The sequence below is a fragment of the Carcharhinus amblyrhynchos genome, chromosome 14 (assembly GCF_965287045.1).
Source record: "Carcharhinus amblyrhynchos chromosome 14, sCarAmb.v2.hapA, whole genome shotgun sequence".
NCBI classification, from domain to species: Eukaryota; Metazoa; Chordata; class Chondrichthyes; order Carcharhiniformes; family Carcharhinidae; genus Carcharhinus; species Carcharhinus amblyrhynchos.
The window spans coordinates 29,766,778-29,790,150 of NC_137337.1; the positions used below are offsets into that span (position 1 = coordinate 29,766,778).

The window sequence follows — 23,373 nt, forward strand, 5'->3', positions numbered from 1 at the left end:
GCCAAGGGGACATGGTTAGATGCTCTGTTGTGCGAGATGGTCATTGCCTGGCAGTTGTGTGGCACAAATATTACTTGCCACTTACTGGTCCAAGCCTGAATGTCACCAGGTCTCACTGCATGGAGCACAGACTGCTTTAGAATCTGAGTCATTGTGCAATTAGCAGCGAAACTGAATCTGACCCGAGGATGGAGGGAAGGTTGTTGATGACACAATTGAAAATGATCGGTCCAATAGCAATATCATAGAATCCTACAGGCAGAAGGGGGCCATTTGGCCATAAAATCTGCACCAGCCACAATCCCACCCTGACCATATCCCAATAACCCCATGTATTTACCCTAACTAGTCTCGCTGACACTAATGGGCAATTAGGCATGGCCAATCAACCTAATTCGCACATCTCTGGAGTATGGGAGGAAATCAGAGCACCTAGAGGAAACCCACGCAGACACGGGGAGAACATATTCTGAGGAAATCCTGTAGCGATATCCCAGGGCTGAGATTATTGGTCTTCAACAATCACAACCATCTTCTCCTGTGATAAATGTGATTCCAGACAGTGCAGAGTTTTCCCTGAATCTCATTGGAGTAAATTTTGCAAGGACTCCTTGATGCCCCATTTGGTTTAATACTGCCTTGTTTTCAAGGGCAGCCACTTAAAAGACACTTCTGGAATTTAGCTATTTTTATAAAGGTCATGTTTACAATGTAACAAGCTCTGGGCTGAATAGTCCTGGTGGAAGTCAAACTAAGCAGATTATTGGGGGGTCTTGTTCATCCTCTGAGATGAAAATGATCATGTGCATCATCTGGGCTGTTTGGCAGGGTTCTGGGGGATTATGTGGGTAACTGGTAAGGTTGATCCGCACACAGAAGGTTCCGTCGCATAAAGGACAGGTTACCCCAGGCGACTCGGCTTTAGATGAGTTGTTGACATAGATTTCTTCTCCTTGCATTTTCTCTCTGCCTCTGATGTGCACTGGCTTTTTAAGGTGGCCACGTTGTTTTTTATTTGTTTGTGCTAGGTGCAGTGATTGTGGGCAAACTTCTTCCAGGACCCAAGTCAATATCTTAAATGAAAATTTCAGAGTGTACTTGCAGAGCCTCCTTTGGCCACCACTCCATATAAAATTCACTTTGGTGAGCAAATGTCAAGCATTCTGGCCACCTGACCAGCTCAACCCAGTTGTGGCTGTCTCAACAAGATTTGGATGCTTGGCATGTCAGCTTGGGTGGGCACCTCAGCGCCTGGTATTTTGTCCTCCAGAAACTCCCCAAGACAGCTCAAGTGAAGGCGTATCGCTTTATAGTGTTGTTGCCAACACCATCTGATATTTTCCGGATGATTGAGTGTAAACAGATCGGGCAGTAGCTGCTTGGATGCACTGCTTTTTGTGCTCAGCCGTTACAGGGTAACTGTTCACATTACTAGGTAGATATCAGCAGGCAAGCATGTACACAGGCAGGGAAAGTGGTGGGAGGTGGAGTGGGAGGAGGCAAGGGCAAAAAGGAAGGTCTGGAATCAGGAGGGGAGTGGGGGCTGAAGGCAGGAGTGATTTAAATGACAAAATGATTGATGGAACAAGAGAATGGGACAAGTAATCTGTCAGAAACCACTGAAGCTGGGAAGCTATAGAGTACCAAATCAAAAAATTAAGGACGGCCTTCAAGTTTTCATTGAGCTTCATGTGGCAGTCCTGGATACCAGGGACACAGAGGTCAGAATAGGAGTGAGACAGAGAATCAATACTGTAATTAACTGGAAGCTTGTGAACTGAATGGGTGTACTCAACAAAATGATCCAAACATGTGCAGGTTAGGTGCACTGGTTATGCCAAATTGCCCCTTGTCTCCTGGGATGCTCAGATTAGAGGGATTAATGGTGTAAATATGTGGGGTTACAAGGATAGGGCCTGTGTGGGATTGTTGTCAGTGTAGACTTGATGGGCCAAATGGTCTCCTTCTGCATTGTTGGGATTCTATGATTACCCTGATAACAACCAATTAAGGATTTAGGCGTTGGTTGAGAGATTATTATTGGTTAGGAGACAGAGGAATCTACTCCTACCCTGCACCTGTACTTAAATTAAAACCTCTTCCATCTCAAATATTTCCCAGTGACAAAGTGTCACTAGCCTGAAATGCTCGCTCTTTTTCTGATTTCTTCAACTCAAGGTTATTAAAAAGGAACAATATTACACTCTTGAGGGTTTTCTGCCCTGCCTGAGCTAACATTTGCTTCACATAATGAAATGTTTGATTAGCCACGAGATCTTTTAACCGTGGGCTACAGAGAAAGTGCAGATATTTTGATGAGAGAAATTGATGTCTGCATCACGTGATAGGATATCATAAAGTATGATTTTTTTTCCTCAATGTGATATCACATTAGCCATTATTCTATGTCCTACATCAAGCCAAAGTTCAATGAAACTACTGGCGATCAACAAGAAACAACAGGAGTGATTCTCCGGCCTTGTGTACACAGGCGCAAATCACGTTGTGTCTGGAGGATATCGTGAGTGGGAGGAAGCCCTTGTCGAATTCTCCCCGCCTCCGGCGGACAATGTAATCTGTTTCATGCCCAGCGAGGGAGTGAACCACATGATCGAATCCTTATTTAAATACGCATTTTCTGTTTTGAGCTGGATTCACCCAGCTCCCAGTATTCACTGACCCACTCGCAAACAGGAAGCCAACAGTAGTCACTATTGGGCCTCCACAAACAGGGCTGTTCCCTCTGGTCCATCCCTCCAGCATACCCAATTCCCCATCCCCTTTCCTCTTCATGTTCCTTTGCAAACACGGAAGGTGCAACACTTGCCCTTAAACCTCTTCCCTTCTGACCATTCAAGGCCCCAGACACTCCTTCCAGGTTAAGCAGCATTTCATTTGCACTTCCTCCAATTTAGTCTATTGTATTTGCTGCTTCAAACACAGTCCCCTCTACTTTGGGAAGACCAAACACAGATTCGATGACTGCTTTGCGGAAGAACCTTTGGTCAATCTGCAAGCATGACTCAAACCTTCCTGTTGCTTGCCATTTTAACTTAGCACCTTGCTCTCATGCCCACATATCCATCCTTGGCCTGCTGCAATGCTCCAGTCAAGCACTGGGGACAACAGGCATGTTGCAGCCCTCAGGACTCAGTGTTGACAACAACTTTAGACTGTGATCTTTCTCCTACATCTTAAACCCTTTTTATTAAAGGGTCCCAGACATTTATTGTCTCAATCCCTCTTTTCCCACCTTCCCCCATTCCTCCCACCCACAGTTTGCCAGCTATGCTACTGTGGAGATCAAAGATCTAGCTAACCAGCCGACACCTGTACTATCCTTGCCCCATGCCTTGGCTACAGCCCATTGATGCCCAGTGCCCCAATTGTATAAAGATTCTGTTTCTGTGCCATCCTCTAAGATACACATGCTGTCAGTGGCTGCTTCCTTCCTTTCTCCCTCCCTCCCTCCTTTTCTTCCTTTCTCTACTGTTGCTCTGCCTCATCATTACAGCATGATGCTGCTTGATGGAAAAATTATCGCCATTTTGAACAACTGGTAGTAAGTTCCCCTCAGTCATTAATGTCAACGTTGCCTTGCTTCAGGGAGAGCTTTATCTTGTCTTTGTAGAATTTTCTTCATCCTTGCATAAGATGCTGGCCATTTTAGAGTTGAGAAAATGAGAACTGGTGGGAAAGCTGCTTTTCACCCATTTGGTCACAGTAACCAATCCATCACAGCTGATTTCAAATGAGTGTGGTTGAATACTCGTGGAGTTGGCTTCATGAAGGACCCTAACGTTTCTTCAATGGTCATCCCCATCTCCTCTACGATGGTTATAACTTACAGGCACATCTTTCCTCCTCCGGTTATCTCCTGCTCTCTCCTGCTGTGTGCCACCTCACAGTGCAAGAGACAGGGAGCGTGTCAATGATCACTGTGCAATCTGATGTGGCAAACATGGTTGGAGAGTGAGCACTGGTTGCAAGCTGTGATGTGCGAATTTGAGGCTTGCAGCACAGCGATGTGTAGGAGGGTGAGGTGAGGCTGCAAATGTATGTGTTGTAATTGATGGAGATTGCTGGTGAGTGAGTCATGGAGATGTGACGATTTGAGCTGTGCCTGAGGCTAGCGGTGCAGTTGGTGAGAAATGGACTCACTGATGCTGACCACGCATGTGAGACCATTGATCTTCTTGTCTTCCAGCAGAGACGCAAACGTTCACAGAGATGGTGCAGCAGTGCTGGTTCTCCATGTTTGATGATTTGAGGTGGGGCTCAGCCTTGTTGAGGCTTATTAGGGCAAACGCACTCCATGAAGTGAGGAATGGCACCGCAGGCTTCTTTGATGACAACATTCTCTATTCCGTAGAGTTTGAGGTAGTGCTCCACCCAACCCGCCAGTGGGGAACCCACCATAGAGGCTCACCTTTGATGGGCCTGGAAGATCCCACTGGCTGGAAGGGCTGGAAAATGATAGGGGCTGGTTTGGTTGCGGCTGGGCCTGTTGCTTTCTTGATTCCTCCATATATTCCCTTTAGCAGCCTCGGATTCAGCAGCAGATTGGATTCTTTTGCAGGAGTTTCGACCAGTATTGATTGGCGTGATGCCCAGTAGTCTATTGAGACTTGACTCTGGCAGCTCCGAGAGCAGCTAGGTTTTGTTTGCTGGGGATTTCCTGGTATTCATGAGGACTCTCCTCTTTAATGCAGTAACTGGCTCCATTTCAAACCAGTCTGATCCCTTTTCCTGTACACAGTGTGCACTGAGTGCTGTTTTGCACAGATGATCTTACTTTGACACCACACCGTGGCCTTGGGAATTGCTGGTCAAAACAGCTGGATTGAGGATGTTGAAGAACTTGGAGTCCTTTCTGGCTCAGTGGTATGGCAAGTGTTTCTCTAAAGATGACCTTCCTTCTTGGAGTAGTATAGTTTCCTTGGCTGAAGCCTGACCTTGCAACACACCAGGGAGTGGCCAGCATCACACTGTGATCACTATGAGTGGAGGACACAGTTGAGAGTGGGACATTTGGCCATGATAAGATCTAACTGGTGCCAGTGGCATGATTTCAAAAGTCTCCAGGATTTCTTGTGGTATAGTTGGTTTGGAAACAGAGTCCACGGTAACAGCAAAGCTCTGGCAACTTCTGCCCATTTTTGTTCACCATGTGATTCCTTGCTGCCCCAGACACATTGGCCAAGCTGTGTAGTTGGTACCAATCCTTAACTTGATGTCTCCTAGAAGATGCAGTGCCTCGGTGCTGGCAATTCTGCTGGTGGTAGCATCAAGTGCCTCGTAGAATTGATTCTTGACACCTGGGATAGTGGAATATATCAGGGCCTCGAGCGGACATGAGTTTAACTGGGCTCCTATTTGTTGACAAGCAAAGAGTCTCTTTGAGCCTCCTGTTGCAGAGTTCGATCATCATGAGTTGATTACCAGGAACCAGCTCCATGCCCACGTGTTGCCTCTTGGATTTTCTCCTGCCAGGAGAACATGTTGGGTTTCTCTTTATGGACCCACTTTGAGTGAGCATAACTGCTTGTAGGGCAATGTCTGCATGGAGCCTTGTGAATTTTTTGTCGACCACAACTGCCTTCCATGCATCAATCTGCAGAAGATCATTGGCAAGGCCAGGATGCACAGTGCTTGATTTCCAGCTTGCAGTGTCTTCTTTGTTGAGTTAGTTTTGCCTAGATTAGCAACTCGCCTGCCTAAAGATAACTTCCTAAGCTCCAAGCACCCAGTGAAGCAAGGAGGCTGTGACAGGACAGCAGTTGCCTGACTGGTCGCTGCCCAGCTTGAGGCAGGCAGTAACTATCCAATTAGACGCAATGATCTCTCCCCCTGTTGGAATCAGCCGCTGGCATTTTCACACAATCTGGTGAGAGCTTATATCATAATTGTTGCTACCTGTGCTGTGACAAAGCGGGAGCGTACTCTGGTATAGTCAAAGGAAGGTTTACAACCATCACTGTTTGCTACACAAGTTGCCAAAAAAGCTGCTTGATATCTGTCATATATCAGATATTCGCCAATGTTCCTTCACGCCAGATTTTCTCTCAGGACTTCTTTCCTTAGCTTTCTTGTCTCCCAAGACAGTGGCACTATTTAACCATTGCTGGGGGTCTGATTAGGGGGCCCTAGAGCTGGTAGGCCTGCTTGCCATGTGTCTGGGGCCAGGTCTTCTCCGCTTCCCCTGTAGTTTAGCCTTAAGCTGGGCAGCGACCAGTCAGGCAAGTGACGTATGCCGTTTATATATGTCACCAGAGGGAGGCACTGTATAAGGCTGCTGATGAAGAGATTTACATACGTGGTTCTCTTTTCAGAATGGTTAAACTGCTAGCCAGTGTTGAGGGCCAAAAGCAAAATGTGACAAGCAGACTAACCACTTTGCACCACTCACCATGTTAACATAGTTGACACATCCTATCAACTGGAGAAAATATAAAAAGGTGCCTTCTCATACTAGCACCTTAACAATCATTTTATATTTTGATTCCTGTGCATCTAGCCAAAAAACCAGAAGATATTTATAAATGGGGAGGACTACTTGCGCCCATTTCAATTTGTCAATCTGCCTTAAAGGATTCCTGTCATTAACATCCAATTGTTTCTCAACTAATTCCGAGGTCTTTAACCTCCATTACCCTATCCAGGAGTCCAGTCAATTTATCCATCACTTTCATGTCAAGAAATTCCTTATGTAGAACCAAAGTTTTTTTTTCCATTTCCATGCCCTATTCTTGCAAGCTAGTTTAAAATAATTCTCTGGGGGTTAACTTTTTGCTTTATTTTTTACAATCTTAACATACTTTGATAAAATAAACTTATAGCCAATGCCTTCCAAGGCTGAATGGCAGAGGTTTCTCAATCATTTATACCTTGAACATCAGCAATTGGCCTCATAGCCTTTTTCTGTCCTGTCTTTCGCATTCGAATGTTTCCCTTGTGACTCAGTGATCAGATCTGGGACAGTTTTCCAAAGTGTAGTCTTAAAAGATCGTCTTACTGCAAGTTCCTCAGCTCTGTACTCTAGTTCTCAGACTTTAAAGGTTCACCCTTTTATTGGCCTTGATGATTGTCAATCTGTACTGATCAGACACACTCTATCATCAAGTCTAGGACTCTTGAGTTTTTTTTCCAACTTCATCCTTAGTTATTTCAACACCATTTACAAAACATATGGGCCACTTATTTCCCTTTCTACGCACTGTATGCTAGACTTGATTGCTTTAAATTTCAAATTCCACTGTTCAGTACATATTTTCTAAAATCATGTTGTAGTTTCTGAGATACTTCCTCAAAACCTATTGCCCCTCCTAGTAAGGACCACCTCTATCTAGCTGGAGAATACTAATAGAACCCTACAGTGCAGAAAGAGGTCCTTCAAGTCTGCACCGAACACAATCCCACCCTGGCCCTAACCTCATATCACACCCACTAATTCCGCTAATTTACACATCCCTGGACACTAAGGGGCAATTTCTTAACATAGCCAATCAACCTAACCCACACATCTTTGGACTGTGGGAGGAAACCGGAGTACCCGGAGGAAACCAACACAGACACAAGGAGAACGTGCAAACTCCACACAGTGACTCAAGCTGGGAATCAAACCCAGGACCCTAGAGCTGAGAAGCAGCAGTGCTAACCACTGTGCTACCATGCCACCCATGGAAATGGACTGATATTTTCATTAACTTGCCTCTAGATTTTATGATGTTGGGACCACAGGGAGAATATTTAAGGGTTTTATGAATTGAGATATTTAACAGAAGATATGCACAGGTGGTTTTCAATAATGGAAGGATTGGCTGATAGATAAATGGCAGTTCAGATCAAGATTATAATTTACAATAGCTTCAGTTTGACAAATAAAACTTCAATTTACTCGGTCATACTTCCATTTTCTTTGTCCTACCTTAAATCTTTTGTAATGTAAAAAAAAACGCTTTGCCTTTCCGTGTCAAATCTGTTATATATCCAATTTCCATTTTCAATGTTTTCTTGCAGTCAAATTTGAACCTTTTTATTAAATGCAAAATCATTCCTTTTTTTAAATTCACGTATTGGTACTTTTAAAATTTGGAATAATAGAATTTGAAATAATCTTGGGCCTGTGCTCCTGTTTGAAATGTTAAAATAATGATGACATTGCAAATTCTTTGGTTAAACACCCAGAGTGTGTGCATTGCTCAGTAATACCCATGCATTATGCACATCAGCATTCCGACATACAGCAAGCAGAAAATTAATCAAAAGAAGCACAGAGTTTAACTGCAGAGGATAATTCTCGTAGCCATCGACCGTCGTATTGGCTGTTGTTGATTTATTTTAAAAACATTTCTAAAGTGTGTGCCAGCGTTTTGCTGACAATTTTCAGTTTCAACTTGAATTTAGTTACAAAATTATTGCAGCGAGGTACATTACTATGGTGAAAAGTTTGCCGGCACAGTGGCATAGTGGTTAGCACTGCTGCTGCACAGCACCAAGAACGTGGGTTTGATTCCTGCCTTGGGTCACCGTCCGTGCAGAGTTTGCATGTTCTCCCTGTGTCTGCATTGGTTTCTTCTGGGTGCTCCAGTTTCCTCCCACAGTCCTAAAAATGTGCTGGTTAGGTGCATTGGCTATGCTAAATTCTCTCTCGGTGATCCTGAACAGGCACTGGAGTGTGGCAACCAGGAGATTTTCACAGTAACTTCATTGCAGTGTTAATATAAGTCTACTTGTGACACAATAAATAAAAACTAGCCCCATTATCTCTTTTGTTCAATGCACGTTTAATTACATACATATATATTTATATATGAAAAGGATAGGAAATGCGTCTGTTAAGTGGATTCGTTATGCTAAATTGCCCCATTAGTGTCCCAAGATGTGTAGGTTTGATGGATTAGCCATGTGCAGAGTTATGGGATTAGGGCGGGGGAGACAGATTGGGTAAGGCACTCTGTCAGAGAGTCTGCAGGTGCAGACTCGATGGAGTGAATGGCCTCCTTCTGTACGGCAGGGATTCTACGGATCAAATCAGTGCCACCACCACGGTGCAACCTAATTAAACAATTAAATGCACAATTCCATGTTATGTGCATTCGGGCCGGCATTGGAAAAGAAAAACTAAGGACAATTTAGGAAAGGAAGAATCCTGGAAACTCCGCCCCACCCTATAAATGCTCAACCAAGCTGCACGGAACTGTAGTGACTGCTTCTAGTGATGAGCACAGACAGGGTTTCTTCATTGTGATTCATTCCTGAGCATGTGGGAGTTTGGTCCAGCAGTGGCAGATACAGGGCTTTGCTATGATCCACTTCAGAAAACAAGTCAGGGAATAAACACACAGTCCCCTTGCTGATGCTGCTGGCTTCTTTTATTTATAAGGTGATTAGACTCAGGGGTGGGGTGAGGTGAGGTGGGAATAAAGGTAGTCAGGTCTTCTTTATCCTCTCAGTTATAGATCTATGATCATTTGAGGATTTTTTTTAATGTTGTTCTGACCAGGTGAATTGGCTCACCTTATTCAGCCTCCTCGCCTGGTCGAACAAAGGTTTTCAAATTTATTTTCCCCGGCGATATCTTTCCCAGTTAAAATATATTTATTTTTAAATAAGGAGCCAATCAAACCAGGTTTCTTTTGAGTGCTCAGTGCCCGCCATCCCTAGAGTGGGAAGGGGTCTGACTCTGACAGGCCTGTTAACATCGTACCTGGAAATAATGAGCGTTGGTTGGCAGCAGGCAGGAGTTCCATTTGCACTTGGATGGAAATCCCACCTCGGAGCACTGTCAGCCAACCAAATCGACCGACAGCTCTCCAGCGCCGCTGTCACAGTGCTGCTGTGGCTGGAAGAGGTACTGCAGTGCCATGCCTGAACCCAAGTCCTTCACTTCAGGTAAATACCAGGGGTCGCAGGGGATGAAGGGTAGGGGGCGATCTCTGTGTTTGGGGAATTGGCCAGTGAGGCAGGGGGGAGGGGGGAATGGAGCTCCCAGGTCCCTGGGGCCTTCAAATTCAGGCGCCATTCCCCTTCCTACCTGAGATTGAGGATAAAGACATTTTTCTGTTTGGCGCCCTGATCCAACGGCTGCCAGTCAGCCTAAAAAATTGAAGCTGGGTGGGAAAAACCCCTCAAGTGACCACTTAAGGGGATTAATAGGACCTTTGGTGAGCTTACCATCCGAGGCTCTGACTGCCCCACCATAAAACAGCATCTGACTCTGAGTGGATGGGATAGAACAAAGAACAAAGAAAATTACAGCACAGGAACAGGCCCTTCTTACTTCAAGCCTGCACTGACCAAGCTACCCAACTCAACTAAAACCCCTACCCTTCCAGGGACCATATCCCTCTGTTCCCATCCTATTCATGTATTTGTCCAGCCGTCCCTTAAAAGTCACTCTTGTACCTGCTTCCACAACCTCCCCCAGAACGAGTTCCAGGCACCCACCACCCTCTGTGTAAAAAAAACTTGCCTTGTAGATCTCCTTTAAACCTTGCCCCTCGCACCTTAAACCTGTGCCCCCTAGTAATTGACTCTTCCACTCTGGGAAAAGGCTTCTGACTATCCACTCTGTCTATGCCTCTCATAATCTTGTGGACTTCTATCAGGTCGCCCCCTCAACCTCCGTCGTTCCAGTAAATCTCAGAGGGAATCTCATCCAGACAATTTTACAAACCCCTCCATCTCAAAACACATCAGAGCGGGAGCATTAAATTCTGGAAATGGAGTTGAATTGAAGTCCGGTAACTGCATCTTCCTTTTAATTCCTCAATCCACCTCCCAAAAATTAATGAGTTTTTCCTGAGGCTCTTCCCAATGGACATTCACGGCTCTTGGGTTAGATTTTAATACATAGAAATATGGTGTGATACGGTGGCACGGTGGTTAGCACTGCCGCCTCACAGGGCCAGGGACCTGGGTTCAATTCTGGCCTTGGGTCATTGTCTGTGTGGAGTTTGCACTTTTCCCCATGGTCTGCATGGGTTTCCTCTGGGGTGCTCCGGTTTCCTTCCACAGTACAAAGATGTGCACAATAGGTGGATTGGCCACGCTAAATTGACCCTAATGTCAGGGGGATTCCCTGCTGCTGTCAGACTTTTGAATGGACCCACCTTGCATCAAGCTGATCTTTCTCTACACCCTAGCTGTGAATGTAACGCTACATTCTGCACTCTCTCGTTTCCTTCTCTATGAACGGTATGCTTTATCTGTATAGCGCACAAGAAACAATACTTTTCACTGTATGTTAATACATGTGACAATAATAAATTAAATCAAATGAAAATCAAAGGGTAAATGTGTGAGATTACGGGACTAGGGCCTGGGTGGGATTGAGGTTGGTACAGGCTCGATGGACCGAATGGCCTCCTTCTGCACTGTAGGGATTCTATGATCTTAACTTAAGAGAGAGAGATTCCTCACTGTTCCCTTCAGCAGTTTTTCCAGATGATTTTGATGACTTCTCTCTCGTGTCTGGCTTGGCAAAATACCAGTTCTTAAAAAACCCCCCATATCTGCAAGAAGGAATTTGCTTAACATGCCTTGCAGTCATTATTGGTGAACAAGTAGTCATATTTTGATCTTTCAGAAACCCTTGACACATTTCAGATAGAAACCAAAGTGGGTGGAGTGATTTTTGTCCTCCAGTGTGGGTTTGCATGTCTTTGTGTGTACCTGGCCGGTGAACAGATCCCATTGATTTTACTATTGATTAAAATTCAGGACTTTGTATTTTATCTTTTCCTTGGTTAGAATTGGGTTTTGATGCCTATAGGTTTCCTTCTAAATGTCTCTCTCTTCACATTTGCTTTCAGAGTGGCCTCTTGTTTGCTCTTCTCACCTTTATTTTGGAAGCTGGCCTCATGTTTTAAAGCAGTTTGCCATCTCGTTTTTTTTTTTAAATACTGAATTTCCAGTTAGTTGAAAGTTTATAAAGATCGTTTTTCCAAAATAAAGACATTTTTGTGACAATGCGTTCACTCAAACACGACTGAATACTGCCTGATATACAATGTTTTCTAATGACATTTAGAAACTTACAAATAAATTTAAATAAACCTTAACTAAAAACTATGGCGGGGTGGGGGGGGGGGGGGAATTTTCCAGTCCTTTCCACCAGCAGGAACTTCCGGTCTTGCCAAAGGCGACCCCCACCCCATGACGGGTTTCCCGGCAGAAAGGTGGGCAAGCCACACAAAATGCCATAGACTTTGGCAAGACCAGAAGATACTGCCAGCAGCCAGTGGCGAACCACCTCTGCCATTGGAAAACACACCGTGTGGGGATGGAAAATACTGTTCTATATCTTAGAGCACAAAAGTGCAACGTGCACTGTAAGTTAATGTGCAGGGGAATCTTCAAAAGATCACTTACTAATCATTGTTTTCACATCCTCCTATATAGGGTTCACACATAATTAAATGAACCTTACCATGTAAATGGAAACTGAAATGATCAAAGTGAGCCATGACCACAAGAGTATTAAAGAAAATAGATTGTGGACTATCAGAATAGAGTCATTGCCAGAGTTAAGTAGTCAATCATAAAACATAGGCAGAGTCAAAGCCTACCCCAGACTGATGAAGTTTTTACTCAGAGGGTGGTGACGGTCTGGAATGCGGCGTCTCGGAGGGTGGCAGAGGTGGGATGCCTCACATCCTTTACAAACTACCTGGATGAGTACTTGGCACAACGTAACATTCGAGGCCAAGTGCTGGCAAGTGGGATTAGGTGGGCAAGTTAGGGCGTTTCATGTGTCGGTGCAAACTCGACGGGCCAAAGGGCCTCTTCTGCACTGTAGTAATCTGTGATTGTGTGATTCAGTGATCTGTGATTCTGTGAATATAGTATCGTTAAGGTAAATCCAAGGATTAGAGAGTGAAGCTAAACGAGACAACAAGGTTTGTGGAAAGAAGTTTTAAAGTAATTGCAAAGAACAACTGCTCTATATTGTTCTTTGCAGTACCTTTCCAAAGATATAACTAATTCGATGTTACATTATCAAATACCATCTATTTGGAATAGCAGTGAAATGGCAGTTAAGGTAATGTACAGTTAGCCTTTAAAATTACAATTAAAAAAAATTACTTCATGCTGAAATGAACACTTCCATTTAAAGCTCTGTTCTGTAAACTTTTACAACCTGTGATGTTTAAACTTTGCTCCTTTTATGGTGTTCAACTGAAATAAACATTTCATTCCTTTTCCATTTGTCAAAGCCTGTTCCATTTTTGGAATGTTTTGTTCATCAGTTCGTATTGGTTAATGGCTTTTTGATTGTTGTATCGTTGAATGGGACAGAGCTCAATTTGAATGCAGTTGTTTGACTGCATTTGTGTCCAAATGATCCTTTATACTGGTGTCTGTTTGGAGAACGTTCCTCCTCTTTACTATACATGGACTATTTGCATGTCTAACTAGGTGGGAGACCTCTGGTTGAACCTGCTGGGTTTTGAAAGTTTTGTTCCACTGCCATGCGCATGTTAATTTTTAACCGTTTGAGCAACAAATGGCCTTTATAGCTTTTTTTCAGAAAAGCATCTATTTCATGGAATGACTTTCTGTACATTCTAGCAATAATTGTTACTGAGCAGAATTAGAGACACAGGGTGATATTTTCTTCTGGTCCCACTGATGGCAACTGCCTCCCCCACCCCCCACACGCCACATTTCCCAGCAGAGGTTGCAGGACAGGCAAAATCCCATTGACAATAGAAACTACAAGCAGGAGTAAGCCATTCGGCCTACTTCGAGCCTGTTTTGCCATTCATTTTGATTGTGGTTTATCATTTAATTCAATATCTTGATTCCGCCTTTCCCCTATGTCCCTTGTTCCCTTTAGCCCCAAGAGCTATATCTAATTTCTCCTTGAAATCAGACAACATTTTGGCCTCAATTACTTTCTGTGGTAGTGAATTCCACACATTCATCTCTCTGGGTGAAGAAACTTCTCACCTCAGTTCTAAAAAGTTTACCCCCTTATCCTCAAACTACTATCCCTAGTTCTGGACTCCCCCACCATCGGGAACATTCTTTCTTAATCTATCTTGTCTAACCCTTTCAGAATTTTATATGTTTCTATGGGATCCCCTCTCACTCTTCCAAACGCCAGTGAATAAAATCCAAACCAACTGAGTCTTTCTTCATATGACAGACCTGCCATGCCAGGAATTAGCCTGGTAAATCTTTGTTGTACTCCCTCCATAGCAAGGACATCTTTCCTCAGATAAGGACACCAAAACCGCACACGATATTCCAGGTGTGGCCTCACCAGCATCCTGTACATTGGCATGACTGGAAGACCTCACCACTAGCCAATGGCGGGCCACCTTCACCACCAGAATACATGCTGCAACAGGGCTGAAAAATCCTACTCATACATGGAGCAAATCTTTACACAATATTCTATAAAAATCAAACCAACTGGATGACTTGTAATACACTGGTGCCAAAAATGATTCCACAGCCCACAAATGTAAATAAATCTAAAGCGGTTAAATTAATTTTATATCCAAAAAAAGTAAGCTGCTACTAAGTTGCATAAAGTACACTCAAGGACCTGAAAGTACAGTACAAAATATCAGCTGCAGTATGTTGTCTTAATTATTGAAACTTATATTCAAAATCACTGCATTCTGTATTGGTGTAAAAATACCCTCAAGTGAAGAATTGAATTCTATTTATTTTTAGTGCCTTAGTGTGGGTGTATTTAACATGTCATTGCACTGAATCTACTGTCACTTGGTGGCATAATGAACAATTTCATGCTGCCATATAATTATAAACGAGCTTTCTAAAATGTGCATCCAGCAAGCTTCCTCAAAAACGTGTTAGCACAACAAGGCACAAGAAATTACCACAAAGCGCATTGACCATTCGCACTCATTGAGGAGTGCAGTGTGGTTGCAAAAAGGCACCCAAGTTATTTCAAACATTTCAATATAGAGTAAGTAAGCTTATTTGCATCTTATTAATAAACTTTTAATTTATGAACACTTTTGGTCTGTTGAGATAAAGTTATTCATCTTAAGATAGTCATGGATACTCAAAAATCTCTTTCCTAGGGTAGAAAAGTCAAGTACTAGGGGACATAGGTTTAAGGTGCAGGGCAAAACGTTTAGAGAAGGTGTGCGAGGCAAGTTTTTTTTTACACAGAGGGTGGTAATTGTCTGGAATGTATTGCCCAGAGAGGTGGTGGGAGCAGGTACAATAGTGGCATTTAAGGGCCAACTAGACAAATACATGAATAGGGTGGGAATGGAAGGATACGGACTCGGTACGTGCACACGGTTTAGTTTAGGCAGGCATGGAGGGCCGAAGGGCCTGTTCCTGTCCTGTACTTTTCTTTGTTCATACAGGACATAGTATATCAAACTTGGTCACACTACACTGTCTCTTCAATGGCTCGTAATAGATTTAATAAAACAAACCAAACAAATATAGAATCAAATATCAGCCAGTACACAAACCACAAACATTTTTATTGTGGAATATGAAGCAAATATTTTTCTCAGGTATAAATCAATTTAGACAATTTAGATAACAATAATTTTCTTTGCTTTCCTTAACTAAAGATTTTCACAATAACGATCATAGAATCCCTACAGTCTAGGAGGAGGCCATTTGGCCCATTGAGTCTGCATCAACTCTCCAACAGACTATCCTACCCAGGCCCTATCCCATACATTTCCCTCACTAATTCCCTGAGACACTAAGGAGCAATTTAGCATGGCCAATCTACCTAATCTGCGCATCTTTGGAGTGTGGGAGGGAGCTGTAGCATTTGGAGGAAACCCCCGCAGACGTAGGGAGGACGTGCAAATTCCACACAGTCACCCAAGGGCAGAATTGAACCCGGGTCCCTAGTAATGTGAAGCAGCAGTGCTAACCACTGTTAGCTCTGTATAACTTCAGAATACATACTGCTTCATTAGATCAATAACCTGTCAGTGGCAATGGCAGTGCTGTGCTGACAAATTAGCCCATGCATTCTGATGCTCAAATATACTGCCTATGGAGTTCTCGCATATACAAACCGACCTCTCAGACATTAAAAACAGAAGGTGCTAGAAATACTTAGCAAGTCATCTATGGAGACAAACAGGGTTAATGGGCAGAATTCTCCAACAGCCCCTCCACTGTGGTGGGTTTTGCTGCAATGGAGGCAGCTTGCCATCTGCTGCCGAAAGGGTCTCCCAGTCCCGGCAAAGTCGATGGCAATTTACAGTCCTTACCCGTGCCACTGTCAGGGAACCTCTAGTGGAAAATCGTGCCAGCAGGAAGGGCCAGATAATTCAGCCTAATGTTTCAGGACTGAAAGGTTACCCCTGTTTCTCTCCACAGACGCTGACTGACCCGTTGCGTATTTCTGTTTTCACTTCAGGTTTTCAGCATTTACAGTATTTTGTTTTTGGAATGGTCTCTCGGGCACCCATGGATATTAATAAAATCAACATGATAATAATGTTCAGCTTCTTATCCCACTGTAAAGCACTGTATCGTCTGATTTTGGAATTGAAACAATCTTCCAATTCTGATAACGTAACATCAATCATTGCATCACATTTTATCTACATGATCCATTTTGAGCAAACAAACTTCATTATAAACTGACAATACTACATAGATTTTGGGACTGAGAATTAGTCATTGGTTTTTGGACTATATCCAGTTTTGAATATTCTTCAGTGAAGCATTAGCGATAATAATGGGTAAGGACAAATCTTATCCGCCAGTATATTTATGTAAAATATTACGCTTGTGGAGCTAACAGTCCTTGTTTCAGCAAAGAAAAAAGAATAAGGAAAATTACAGCACAGGAAAATGGCCCTTCGGCCCTCCAAGCCTGCACCAACCATGCTGCCCTACTCTTCCTGGTACATATCTCTTTATTCCCATTCTATTCATGTATTTGTCAGGATGTCCCTTAAAAGTCTAGCCGATGATCTACAACATTTATTATTTGTAATCCTTCACATTTAAAAATGTATAAATTCAAAGTTTTAAATTCAAGTCAAGGAGACTAGCCTCTCAATGTTTTGATCTTCTTGAGGGTTGATGTGGAAATGATGTTTTGTCACTTTGTCGCTGGTCCCAGCACTCCCTACTTTTCATCTCACAAACAGTGGAAAGTACCTTCTACTGAATGTATTCGGTTCTAGAGAGCAGCGGCCAAGATTAAAGAGCAATTTTCTAAAACTAGGCAAGACAGCTGCCCAGACTGGGAGATGTGCTACCTTGCAAGGAAGTTATGCTCAGACACATTTTGTTTCTCCCAAGACCACCACCAGACATTGTCCCAAATTATGTCTTGAAATGAAGGAGATACGATAACAATATGCACTCCTAATTTCTAAATAAATTCCCATCTCAGCTTCATGGAGGCACCAACCTCAATAAGAGGGAAAAGATAGAAAGCAGATGAAATCCTTGCACTTTCATTGTTCTTCTAATTAGAAGTTACAGAACAACATCGATAGAGCCTTGTAAACAAAACACCAGTTTGCCCTTTTGATCACAGAGAGGTACAAGATGTGGATGTGTAAAGACGACAATAATATAATAATGTAGACACAAATATACTTCTGCAGCATTAGTGCCAAAGATATAAATACATTCTAATTTCTGATATTTTTAAAGAAGACAGTCGTTTAACACAAACTGGTTAACTCATTTCTTAATCTAGTAAAGGGAATGCTTAACATATTTATTACTAGTAAATCACACAAACACAATTGCAACTCCAAAATAATTTATAATGGGAATCACTTGTATTCTTCCATTGCGTAATAGTTCAAACAACTGAACCTTTGTACGCCTGAACTGTTCAGACAAGAAGGATTTCAGTTTTGATATCTGGTTTGTGGTGAAGTAACTGGTTTCAACTACAACAGCAGTGGGAGCCTTCAGCGAAGGCAAAGCAAAAGTTAACCAGAATTCCTGCTGCTAATAGCTACCCAGTGATCCTCACTTGATGTGCGGTTGTTGGGTGAGGGCAGGAGATGGCTTAGTTGAAAGACTGCCAATAACAAATATGTTGCTGACACCCACTGTCTAGCCTCACACAAGAATGGGCAATTGGGTGTGGTATAAGTGACTGCCAACGTCTCCAAAACTTTAACCTAGCATGTCATTCTCAGGGGAAGGGAAGAAATACTGAGGCATAGAGGGCTGGAAATATTAGTCTGTCCACTTTTACTTTGCTTGACAATTTGATCTCTTTTTCCCTTCAGATTTCATTCACTTTTTCCAACTACATCCTATTTTATTAATTTCTCTCTATATGGCACTTTCAAATTTCTCTGCACAGCTAGTCTAGATCTGTCCCTCTGTCCTGCAGAAATGTTCACCCTTTGACTTTTCTGATCTCCAAGTACTCATTTGCTTTCCTTTGCCTCATATCTTCAGAATGAATCTTAAGTTCCAAGATTATTAATAAAAAAAACTCAAAGAATGACACTGTCTCCCATTGCTGCCAGATATCATTACCTGCTATTTATTGCAAATTATCTCACTTTCAAATCTGATTTGCTGAATTATAAAAAATATTTTTACTACACTGAATTCCAACTTACTTATTATTGACATCGCACTAAAATAAAAATTCCATGACTTCACTTCTAAGGGTTGCACTACTTTTATTATCCATGGAATACTATAGAAATGAGAGTATAATTGAATAGTTAATGTTTTTTCATATTCCCATTTTTTATCAATGGAACAGTAGTGGACAGGGTGACATAATGGTATTATCACTGGACTAGTAATCCAGAGGCCCTATCTAATGCTCTGGCATTTGCCCTTGCTTTGGAGATACTAGCTAAAATCTCAGCATGACAAAGGACAACATTTAAATTCAGTTAGTTACTGAACCTGGAATTAAAGCTACAGAGGTAGTCCCACCATAGTGACCATGAAAGTATCATGTGTTGGAGAATGGGCAACCCGGTGGCACAGTGAGTAGCACTGCTGCCTCACAGAACCAGGGACCCAGGTTCGATTCCTGGCTTGGATCACTGTCTGCGGAATTTGCACACTCTCCCCGTGTCTGTGTGAGTTTCTTCCGGGTGCTCTGGTTTCCTCCCACAGTCCTAAGACGTGCGGGTTAGGTAGATTGGCAGTACTAAATTGCCTCTTAGTATCAGGGGAACTAGCTAGCGTAAATACATGGGGTTATGAGGATTGGGCCTGGGTGGGATTGTGGTTGGTGTAGGCTCAATGGGCTGAATGGCCTCCTTCTGCACTGTAGGATTCTATGATAATCCATGGTCAATTGTTAAAAACCCCCTGGTTTTAATGAAGAGTGCAGGACAGCATGCCAGGATCAGAGCCAGATATACCAAAAAATAAAACGTTTACTTGGTGAAGTGACAACACAGGACTACTTGCATAGCAAACAGCAGAAAACACAAACACTAGACAGGGCTAAATGATCCCACAACCAATATCTCCAGTCCTGCCACATCCAGTCGTGAATGGTGGTAGACAATTAAACCACTAAGTGTAGGAGGAAGCTCCTTAAATATCCCATCCTCAATGATAGGAAGCCCACCATATCAGTGCAAAAGGCAAAGCTGAAGCATCTTCAGCCAGAAATTTCAAGTTGATTACTCATCTCGGCTTCCTCCTGAGGTCCCCAGCATCACATATGCCAGTCTTCAGCCAATTCGATTCACTTCACATAATGTCAAGAAATGGTTGAAGACACTGGATATTGCAAAGGCTAAGGGTCTTGATAATATTCCAGGAGTAATACTGAAGACTTGCACACTAACTAGCTGTGCCCCTAGCCAGGCTATTCCATTACAGCTACAACACTGAAATGCACCCCACAATGTGGAAAATTGCCCAGGTATGTCCTGTACACAAAAAGCAGAACAAATCCATTACTGCCCCATCAGTCTACTTTCAATTATCGACAACAGTGATGGAAGCTTTTCTTCAAAAGTGCTATCAAGCAATTAGTACACAGCAATACCTACTCGCTGGTGAAAATTCTGGAAAATCTCAGCAGGTCTGGCAGCATCTGTAAAGACAGAAAAGAGCTGACGTTTTGAGTTGTTGACTCTTTTCTCTCCTTACGGATGCTGCCAGACCTGCTGAGATTTTCCAGCATTTTGTCTGTTGGTTTCAGATTCCAGCATCCGCAGTCATTTGCTTTTAGCCTGCTCACTGATGCTCAGCTCGAGTTCCACCAGGACCACAGCTCTAGGCCTCATTCCAGCCTTGTTCCAAACATTGACAAAAGAACTGAGATGAGAGTGACTGATGCATGGGAACACCACCACCTGAAGTTCCACGCCAACCCCCCCCCCCCCCGAAGTCACATGCCAGCCTGACTTGGAAGTATATTGCCATCCCTTCATTACCCTGGGTCAAAATCCTGGAACTCCCTTCCTAACAGTACACTGGGTGTGTGTACTCCACATGGACTTCAGAGGTTCAAGGGGGCAGCTCACCACGATCTTCTCAAGGGCAATTAGGCTTGGACAGCAAATGCTGGACTAGCTAGCATAGCCCACATCTTGTGAAAGAATATTTTTATTTAAAAACTGGATACTAGGATATGTAAAAAAATCCCTAGCGGAAGGGAAACCTTACCAAGCACCAAGAATATTTTGCAATGTGGCATTTAAGTTAGTGTTAACCTATTATAGAATCCCTACAGTGCAGAGTGAGGCCATTCAGCCCATTGAGTCTGTACTGACCACATTCCCACCCAGGCCCTATCCCCAAGCATTTACCCCCTGACTCTAAGGGGCAATTTATCATGGCCAATCCACCTAATCTTCATCCTTTAAAGTATTTATTTTAATAATCTGACCTGTAGGATCCCAAATGTTGCCATCACTATTAATTTGGGGGTAAAAGATCACAAAAATGAACATTACTCCCATAAATCTGACCGTTTTAACTGATTCTTTTTGCCACTGTTTCTTTCTTGGAAGTGGCAAAACCAAAAAAAAATTAGAGTTTTTTTTAAATGTACTTTTGATGTTTCAAGTGTTGGTATAAAAATATCTGAAGCACAAGGTCTCCAGACACATTCATGTCAGAATGCCTGTGCCAAGCCCATAACAGCAGGTCCCCACATCAGCCCTCGCAGTCTTGCTTTATACCTCCCTGGTATGAATGAATGTTGCTACTTAGTTCCGGATAACAAGGCGGACGAGGCAGCCAATGCCGCTCTGTTGTAGACTGAAGTTATGTCAGTGCTGCTGTCTCGCTCCTTTAGCGAAAACCTACATGTTTCCCCCCTGTCATTCCGACCACTGGATCAGCCACAGGAGGAGCCGTGTTGCTGCTTACAGTACATCTGCCCGACAACTTCATTAGAGACACTTACTGAGAGGAAAAGATATTCACATTCAATTCATTGTTTGGGTTAGATTTTTTTTAAAATCCAACCCTATGACTGGGGCAGTCGACACATTAGCGCGAAAGGGCTTCTTTCAGCAGAGGCCAGTTTAGTGGAATGGCATCGATAAAATAACACAGGGATACGCTTGATGTGGAAACATGTGCTGTCGGTGGAGTCCATAAGCAGGCCAACAGCTCTGGCAGCAGATGAGGGACGAATAGCAGCGGTAATCACCCAGGAGACAAAACGGCAGCCGCTACTGGATAGAGAGACAGAGGCAGACAGACAGAGAAATAGACCGACAGACAGAGAGAGACAGAGAAATAGACAGACAGAGACAGAGGGAGAGAGAGACAGGGAGAAACAGAAGCAGAGACAGGCAGTTATAGATAGACACAGAGAGAGACAGGCACAGAGAGAGAGAAAGACACAGAGAGAGATAGGGAGAGTCAGACAGTGACATAGACACAGAGAGAGATAGACACTGACACAGATAGTGAGAGAGACAGGGAGGGACAGAGAAGGAGAGGCAGTGACAAGCAGAGAGAAAGAGATAGACAGTCAGAGAGAGACAGACACAGAGAGACAGGCGGACAGAAACAGAGATATAGGTAGACTGAGAGAAACAGACAGAGACAGAGGGACAGAGAGCAGCCCCTGGACCTCTGAATGGAGAACCCAGCAGAAATGTTTAAAAAACGCACACCAACTAAAAACAATAAAAAACACTCACCCTTTGGTGGTGAACGTAATCTGCCCTCTGCAATTCTAAATGAACCCCTGCTGCTGAATCATTATTTGTTACTTTTGGGTATTTTTTTGCTCTATACTTCAAATATCAGAATTAGACCTGGGGAAAAGGGGGCGGGTGAGATGATTAAATCTTACCTCATTTCCAGCAGAATATTCTGTGCCTATATCCAGCCTGTTTGTTTTCTTTCCCACACACACAGAGTGCTGGAGGAGCTGGTTGCCAGGGTGCTGTGTGTGTGTGGAGGGTGCTGTGTGTGAGTGAGTGAATGCTGTGTGTGTAGAGGGAAGCTTCTCCTCTCTGTTTACACGGTGCCTCCAGCTGTCAGCTCCCGCTGCTGCCTTAGTCTGTCTGTCGGAGGGGAGGATCGCACTCCTCTGATTGTTCCTGCTTCACGATTCCCCCTCCTCTCTGTCTGTCTCTGTGTGTTTATATATATATATATATATATTATTGGCTTGCTCCCTTCCTCCGCCGCCGCTGCTCCTCTCTGTCTACTGCTGCTGCTCCTGACATCTTTGCATCGCCTCAGCTGCTGCTGTTGCCGGCCTCCTCACGTCCCGCAGCCGCCGGGATGCCATATTATTTTATTGCTTCCCAACTCCAAGCTCACTCCTCCTCCCTCCTTCCTCCAATCTGGAACTCGGCTCTGCAATGCACCCACTTCCGTCTGCGCCGAGCCCTGGGGTGGGAGACAAGGGAGGGGAGGGAGAGGAGAGCAGGGGAGGGGAGTTCCTGCTGCAGAGAGAGGGAGGTGGCATTCAGACACAGAGCCAGCGCTGGGAAAGAGTGCAGGAGCAGAAGGGAGTGGTGACATTACCTGCTCCAGAAAGAGAAGGGAAAAATCTGCAGCAAAAGCTTGTTTCAGGCACACCAGAGATTGGAAATAAAATATACCTTCAGTTAGGCACCAGGCACAGAAAGATGATGAGGCTTCATCCCTGGAATGAGGGTCTTACCAACACTGAATGTTATTGAAAACACACAGCATGTCCATCTGCATCTGAATACAAACAGAACATTGGGCTTTGCACCTTACATGTCTTCGAGGTCTGTATTTCTTACCTTTACCTGAATAAAATCATCCATAATTTGAAGATCTTGCTGATTCCTCTAACAAAATCTCAAATTTCACCACCATTTCTGATCAATATTAAATTAAGAAGTTTATTTATTAGTCACAAATAAGGCTTACATTAGCAGTGCAATGAAGTTATAACAAAATTCCCCTAGTCACCACACTCCAGTGCCTGTTCAGGTC

General features: G+C 43.5%; 1 protein-coding gene across 4 annotated transcripts in view; it reads right to left on the bottom strand.

Moving 5' to 3' along the window:
* The window catches only part of LOC145352539 (ena/VASP-like protein), a 219,558-nt gene extending 196,774 nt beyond the window's left edge, over positions 1–22,784 (bottom strand). For 3 of the 4 annotated variants that reach the window (XM_080202522.1, XM_080202523.1, XM_080202520.1), the window contains exon 1: positions 22,250–22,784. In XM_080202522.1, the coding sequence (XP_080058648.1) occupies positions 22,250–22,254 (5 nt within the window). In that variant the 5' untranslated portion in view covers positions 22,255–22,784. The remainder of the gene's footprint in view (positions 1–22,249) is intronic. The other variant, XM_080202525.1, reaches the window with a different exon arrangement.
* Between the last annotated feature and the right edge of the window lie 589 nt (positions 22,785–23,373).